The 7858-nt window shown below is 41.2% G+C and overlaps 2 protein-coding genes across 2 annotated transcripts in view; one reads left to right on the plus strand and one right to left on the minus strand.

Annotated features, from left to right (window-relative positions):
• Positions 1 to 85: 85 nt before the first annotated feature.
• On the plus strand, positions 86 to 899 carry LOC127750625 (SET domain-containing protein SmydA-8-like; the record flags this gene model as incomplete). Its single annotated transcript, XM_052272746.1, is given in 2 exon segments — positions 86 to 454; positions 635 to 899. Coding segments are annotated over 2 exon segments (608 nt in total), but the record flags the coding sequence as incomplete, so codon positions are not given.
• Positions 900 to 991: 92 nt separating this feature from the next.
• Positions 992 to 7858, minus strand: part of LOC127748723 (cytoplasmic polyadenylation element-binding protein 2-like) — a gene marked incomplete in the record, with an annotated part of 85781 nt that continues 78914 nt past the window's right edge. The window contains 2 exon segments of the mRNA XM_052272744.1: positions 992 to 6829; positions 6947 to 7045. Of these exon segments, the coding sequence (XP_052128704.1) occupies positions 6713 to 6829; positions 6947 to 7045 (216 nt within the window).

Here is a 7858-nt window from a genome sequence, read left to right on the forward strand (position 1 = left end):
GTGTGCTTGAGTTTTTAGTAAATGATCCCTCGGGCTCAAGCTGAGTCCCGTGCTCATACTGGCGGGGAACTTGTCCGTGTTGCAGACCAGGGCGCCGAGTGGAAGTGCAACGGGTACAACTGCAGCAACACGCTGCGCGCGGACCAGGTGCGCCGCGTGCTCGGCGTGGTGCAGGCGGAGCAGGAGGCCGTGGACCAGTTCGAGAGCGGGGACGCGCTGGCGCTGGGGCCGGTCGAGGCGCGCGAGAAGCTCCTCAAGCAGTACAAGACCGTGTTCCACCCGCGACACGCGCTCCTGCTGCAGCTCAAGCACTCCCTCGCGCAGCTCTACGGCCGCGTGGAGGGCTACGCGCTCGACGACCTGCCGGACATCCTGCTCGAGCGCAAGATTGAGCTCTGCAGGGAGATCTTGGCCGCGCTGGACGTGGTCGCCCCCGGCATGTCCAGGATCAGAGGCGAGTGTTCCAGAAAAACATTTGAAATATTTCTATGAAAAAGTAAACTTTTCGGGTAAAAATGTAGGACTTTAAAAAGAGTCTTGAAAATTTTCCTCACAATACTTCTTTTTTTTCCTGGCCCTGTCCCTCGACGAGGAGACTTTCCCACTCCCACTGACAGCACTGGTGTGTCCACAGGCCTGACCCTCTACGAGCTCCACGTGCCCATGATCCTGCACGCGCGCAGCCACTTCCAGACCGACCAGCTGACCGAGGTCCAGCTGCGGCAGGACCTCTCCGCCGCCGCAAAGGTGCTGGCCGAGGCCGCAGACATCCTCTGCCTCGAGGATCCCACCACCCCGGAGGGCTCCGTCGGGGTCATGGCCAAGGAGTCCCTGATCCAACTACAGGCTTCCATTGACTCCCTCCCACTTTAAGTAAATAATAACTTTCTTAAAAAGTGCTCCAATGTGTTATTTTTTTAATACCATTACGTTGGATTAGGATCTATTGAGGGAAGTGGAAGGAAGGGGAATAAATCAGGGAAAGTCTGAATTTTATATAAGATTCCACATTTAATGGTTATATTCAAAAAACATGAAAGTTGCACATCCAACAAACGAACAAGGAAAAGATCCCCTGGTAAAAGTACGTACATGGTATGAGAGTAACTGGTTATTCATACATATAATACTAACAGCAAGCCACACTACAAATTGGTGATAAGACTGAACTTACAATTTTAAAGGAGTATGTAGAAAAGTGATAAAAATATCAGCTGTAAATCACAAACATACATTTCAAATTTTCAATGACCCACTTTCCTACCTTCCCTGGATTATTTTTCCTCTAATCTCACACTCTTTTAGTGGTAAAGGGCCACATGGTCAAGAAAAAATGGAAGGAGAATTTAGCTTTAATTTTTTTTAAATGGACCATGGGAAAAACTTTTCCAATGACAAACTCTTGTTGCACAAAGATTCAATCCATACCAGGGGAACAATAATACTGTTAATTATGTTTGCCTAGGGTACTAAGTCAAAAAAATAACAAATTACAATTTCTATTTCCTCTCATGATTAGAGCAGTAACAGAACTCACAAAATTCATCTTCTCTGTACTTTTCCTTCCCTTTCAAGAAACAAAAGATAATACCAGATGTATCATGGAACAGACTAATTTTAAGCACCATGCATGACATAGACATGAATAGAGTAACATATAGTATACAATAAGTGCTAAACACATTGATGTATAGATATAAAAATCACTACTACACAGAACTTGTTTGCTACCTTGGGAATATCCCACTCCACCACCAGAGCCATTACTTCCACACTTTCTATGGACCAAATGTTTCATAAAACATTTTTCGTACTCTCTTATCTTTTCCTTTCCCTCTTTCTTCGATTAGGCTTGATTGTTAAGAAGTCTGCTGATCATTGTTTGAGTGTAATCAGACATTGCATCCAAGAATACGATAGATTTAGAGTCCTAGAACTACCACGTAGGAGGTAAACAAATGGTAGGGAGAGATAACACCTCATTTGTGGCTGCTCTAGGACTGTGAAGCCTGGGGCTCAGAAACTGCGAGAAAATAAATGAGACACAAAAGGAATAAGTCGGGAAAGAGGAAAAGGGAGATGCAAGGAGGAATTCAACAGAAATGATTAAACCTTAAGTGTTGATATCAAGAGAACCAGTCTACTTGGGATGTACAATGACAAACTTATCGCAACAAATATTTTTCAAAAAAATTTCTTATTTCAGACAAGAGCTAATGGTCTATTTTAATTTATGATTCCAGAAATATGAAAATAGATTTTCTGAAATGCTTTTAAGATCACTTGCAATAAGATATGCTGCCCTTTCTGGTCATAATATAAATATGCAAGGACAATCAGGTGAAGAAGCTTGGTACTTCATTCATCAAGTATGGTACCAGCAAGGATAATAAGGAGACTCTTTTTAAGTCTCACACCTATCTTAGAAACACTTGGGAATGAAGAAAAGGAACAAAAGTTCATTAAAGTCTTGCCATTTGTATAAAATAACACAATGTGAAAAATGTAGAAAAGGGTTCAAAAAACTAAGTAGGTCATTAAAGCTTTAATGTTTCTAAAAAGATGTAACAAAATCTGAGGGAAACAGCACACTTATACAATAAATAATAATAAAAACACAACTCAAATGTTCAACCATAAAGTCAAACTCTTCAGGAAACAAATAAAAAAGAATAAAAAAATATTAGCTGCACATAATTGTATTCTGTTTTAACAGAAGCCGAAACGATGCTTCTCAACATTGAGCATTGTTGCAATGTTCAATATTAAAGAACATTCAATCTTTACACAGCACAAGAGTGGCAGAATATAAATTCTAGTAACAAAGTTTACTTGACAATTTAAAAAAAATACTTATTCTGTGACGAAAGCATACGTGAGAAGTAAACACACAGGCAGACCTCCCAACAACAAGAATGTGGTTTCTTAATTAAGTCTATAAGAAAAAGAAACTGACTTAGTTGGCATGACTTTCTTTGCAAACCTTACTGAAACATATTTTTATCTCCTCAGTCCAATTGAGGTGTGAAAGTAAAGGCAAACAAAATCAAACATCCAAAAAAAATTTCAATACCAAAAGTTACATAATATAAATGGAATCATCACACTGGAATATAATATTTAAGAACAATTTCAAGAAGTCTTATTAAAAAGAGTTAAATATATAGTGCTAACGTTAAATAAGTTACCCAAGGCTACAAAATAATCACGTGTAGATTTTTGTATTAAATACAACTATCACATTACAATAAAATGTTTTTTTCTTTTTCCTTTGTGTTTCATTGAAAATCATAGTACAATACATGCTATTGTAAAAAAGATAATAATATATTAGGCCAGTCAGTCATCAAGAAAAGCCAACCAACTGCCCAGACACATTTTAACATTGCTAGCGCGGTTGAGAACCGGCCCCCGACCTGCATGCCATGGCATGTAACACAGAAAACCATAAAACACAAACTTCCCATTACACACATTAAAAAAAATAAAAAAACAGTGAACAAAAAACAACCATTTTCTATGAAAGAAGTATAAAATGAAAAAATCAACAAAAAAAACATGAAGATATTTGGTAAGGTTTAATATTTTATCAAATTTCATTTGTAGAACACACACAACTACGACATTTAAACATCAGTATAAATCTTAAAATCTCACAAAGATCTACATTAGTCAGGAAGGCATAAAAGACCTTGCTGGTATTTTTTTTTCAAAACAGGAATTGAAATGCAGAAGACCCACTGCAGATAGATAGACCTCTAAAGATGGCACCATTTGACTGAAAGGTAAATGTTACACATTATTTTGAAAACCTCGAGCTACCAGAGCTTATTTGGATGTAATGCATTACAAAGGCTATACACCCATGTAGGAACGACTCACAATACATGAACATACAAGGCAGATCACATGAGCCCCAATGTTGATGACTAGAATGCTACCCACCCGCCCAAGGCACAATAATGCATCTTGGGCAAAAAAACTTAATCCATTGACAGGTTGAAAATGTACCTTTGTTTAAAAAAAATAAAAATCAATACTTGGTAGCTCTGGCACATCGCTCAGATACTAGAACCAAATACTGGTGGTTGTGACTACAACTCTTTCTAATCAAATTTGGATTCTATACATTAACTTTGTATGCCTACCAATAACATTTATGAAAATGACATATTATATACACACACACTGAAATGGTTTCAAATTGAATTATAAGACAAGTAAAAAATGTATATGTATATATGCATTTATGTATATATAATACATAGAAGTCTGCTTGCTTCTCTGAGCAAACAAAAGAGCCAGAAGTTTCATAGATCATGAGAATCAAAGATTTCACATACAGTCATCTTTGGTATGAGGAATCACGTGTAATCATTCAACAGACATGAAAAATAAAGTTAGCTTGCTACTTAAGGTGAGCAGTGCAGATATATGAGGCTGGTCCATCTCAGCATTGGGATAAGCTGACCCAACACCACTCTGCCTCAAGAATGTTTGGCTTTGCCTTTTTCCACAACATGTGGTAGGCTCTTATACATTCCATCACCATTGGTCTATTACATCAGACACATCAAAAGAAGGGTACAAAAAAACCTTCCTGATTAAAGGAAATACAAAAATCTATATGAAAAACACGACAGGAGTAGATCCAAATATTCATAAGCCTACACATTTGTTGTGTATATGTAGATAGGATATTCGTGCAAAAGAGCAAAGTGAATTATATATGTAGCTAGGTATCACACATAACAAATAATAGTTAAATGAGCCATTGGGCTTCTAGACCTTGAGGTCATAAAGAACACAAGGTAAAATCTATATTTACCAATTGGAGGCTCCGCACATGACTTGGCAAGAACACAGTAGCCAAGAGGCAACAGAAGGTTCTTCTAAAACAAATGATTCCAGCGATAGAACACATTCTCATCAAACAGTCTAAGACATATTTTTTCTCCTCTAAAATAAAATGTTTAAAGTTTGACGAGATGATTCACCAACCAGGAGAAGTGTCACACGGATAAGGGACAGCTGTCACAATAGGACTAACACTACTATAAATTTGTTAAAAATCACAACAAATTAGGCTATGCCACCCTATTCTCATGCCTTCTCCAAAGCTAGATAGCCATATGATTGGACTGGAACCCAAACAGCTAAACACATATATTTCATTATAATAAAGGGAAACATCTAAGAGACAAAACATGTCAACCTTCCTCTACATGGTTTGGCCGGTAGAGAAAAAACAATCTATGAATAAACTATAAAATCAAAACAAATATCAAAAATCATAAAAATGGGTCTCTTTTCACACAATAATTGCAACACTAAACTTTTGGTAAGATTTTGTGAAAGGGGTAACTAAGGGGTGCGTGTGCTTGCATTACTTTAGAGTCTCTGCCAATTCTTTGTTAAACTTACATACTCTAGTCATCACCAAACAAAAAAGGAAATAACACAACAACAAAAAATTGAAGCAAGACATCATATGCCATCTGCTTTTCTGAGAAAGCTTCATTATATACAAAAATGAGACCCAAAAAATAAATATGGAAGATAAATTCTTATCATGAAACAAATCAATATTTTGAACTAATGGTACTTACTTCATCTCCATTTTTTTTTTTTTTTTTTGGTTTTGCTTGGATTTTTTTTTTTGCAAAACTATATGTACAACTAATGAAAATATAAAAAATTACAAAGATTAAGACGAGCTCCCACTCTTTGAGAGCTGAGTTCAAGACATTCTTTGGAAACATGATTGGTATAAAAAGCAATTTGCGTGGGACGTTGTGCTTTTCTCAGTTCATATGCACAATTTCTGTCTCAAAGTTAGATGCAAAAGCAAATCAGAGGCAAAGCGCCTCTAAGAAAGGCCAAGGTGATAGATAAACACAGAAAGAAAAATTGTACTGAACGTACTTGGGCAGCAAGAATACTTCATTCCTTTCATGTATATAAAAGTAGATTAAATTATCGAATTAATATTTACAGATACCCTGAGGAGTTCATTTTAAAAATTGAAAGTATTGGCAGAGATGCTAAGAATCAGCAGCAGGCAACATAAAAAAAAATGCACATTGTAAAAAAGAGAAAGCTGAAATTTGTTTTAAAAATGAATAGAAGCACACTGAGCAAGCACACGCTGACTAACGTTGTAATAAAAATGACTAAAGAGCCCCTTGTTGGGCCAAGCTAGCATTAGAGCCCTGTTGGACTCTAACTAGCATTGAACGCACGAGCTTGTAGAGGCTCTAGACTATCACACGCGCTCACACATACACAACAACTAGACTGTGTGGTGGTCTACCCCCTCTTAAGCTAGAGGTGAGCAGTTCCACCCACACAGTTTGGATGCTAAGAATTGAATTATTATTTTTGCCCTGCAACTTGTTGCGAGTCTTGTGGCGTGCCCCATGGTCACAGTCTACACCAGACCACAGCCCGCCACGAGTTCATTTAATTTAGCTAGACAAAGGTGGTAATACTGGTGGGCTGCGCGGCGCCGACCGACACTGAGCACACGACCCGAGCATGTGGATATACTCTTTTATTACATAGAAAAACAAAAAAAAAAGTTCATTTTTTTTCTCTCCACATGTCTCGGGTTCAACAAGTCTTTGGGGTATTCTCTAAAAATTGGATTATCCTACAATTGTCTAGAGGTTGAGGCGCCGGCCCGGTGCGAGCCGACCCTCGCGGCCCTTCATTAACACCAGCGGAAGGGGACGGCCCTGGGCCGGTCGGCGCCCTCCTTCACCAGGGGCTTGTGGAACTCCCTGCCCGGCCGCGAGTGGATGGTGGCCCAGCAGTGCTCGCAGTAATACTGCAACAGAGAGATAAGAGATAAGGAATCGGGCGTCCTGGGGATATCTGGAGAGCGTTCGTCAACACTCCCTCCTTAGGACCATCGTCATCGTCGTCGTCGTCGTCGCCATCTCACCTGTAGGCAGGTAACGTTGGCGCAGAAGAAGGGCGCGAACTTGCCGCCGCACCTCTGCCCCTGGCACTCGTCGCACATCTGGTCGTCGAGCACGTACGGCTTTACCTCCACCTGCAAACACACACGGGCGAGCGGCGTTAAGTCAGGAGGACCGCACGTCACACTGGAGCGTGGCCAGACAGTTCCCTGAATTTCCGGAGCCATTTTCGGAAAATTCTTCTAAAGTCTTCGAAATAAAAGGTAAATAAAACACTAAATTTTGGGGGACTGTACGACCCAAGATAGGCACCGCGGAAGTCGATCAGATCTGTCTCCTGCTGGAGTGGACACGCTCCTGCGGACGGACAGCGGCGGCGTGGGTGGACAGCGCGACCGCGTCACACTAGGTCACACCCGCTGGAGTGAGTGGACGTGGACAGGCATCGCCGCGTCGGCCGCGTCGGCCGCGCGGCGGATAGCCGCTCGGAACTGGATCAAGGGCGCTGTTCTGGTCCGCGAGCTCCCGCGAGTCGGGGGCTAGAGTCGGCGCGGAACAGGCCGCTGCCCTAGTTGTAGCTGGCGTCCGCAGGGCCGCCCGTCCACTACACAGCGAGCCGCTGTCCGGCCGGGCGGCACAACAGCGGAGCGGCGGCGGACAGACCGCGGCGGGCGGAGTTGGCTTGTTAGGTTTAATTAAGACGGGGCGACCGGACGGGTGGGTATGGAGCGTCACGCCAACCCTCTCGCCTAGCTCTCGCCCCGCACGCCCCGGCGGCAGCAGATCAGTAGCGGGTGGCCACGAGGGTTCCTACACTATGCAATGTTTATGTTTCTCCTTGCTTCATATGTTTTTAGCAGAAGATACCTTACGACCTGATACCTAAAAATATCTAAACATAACTATACATGAGTATTGTAAGGTGTCATTGCTTT

The sequence above is a fragment of the Frankliniella occidentalis genome, unplaced genomic scaffold, assembly GCF_000697945.3.
Source record: "Frankliniella occidentalis isolate FOCC.00 unplaced genomic scaffold, Focc_3.1 Scaffold223, whole genome shotgun sequence".
Classification (NCBI taxonomy): domain Eukaryota; kingdom Metazoa; phylum Arthropoda; class Insecta; order Thysanoptera; family Thripidae; genus Frankliniella; species Frankliniella occidentalis.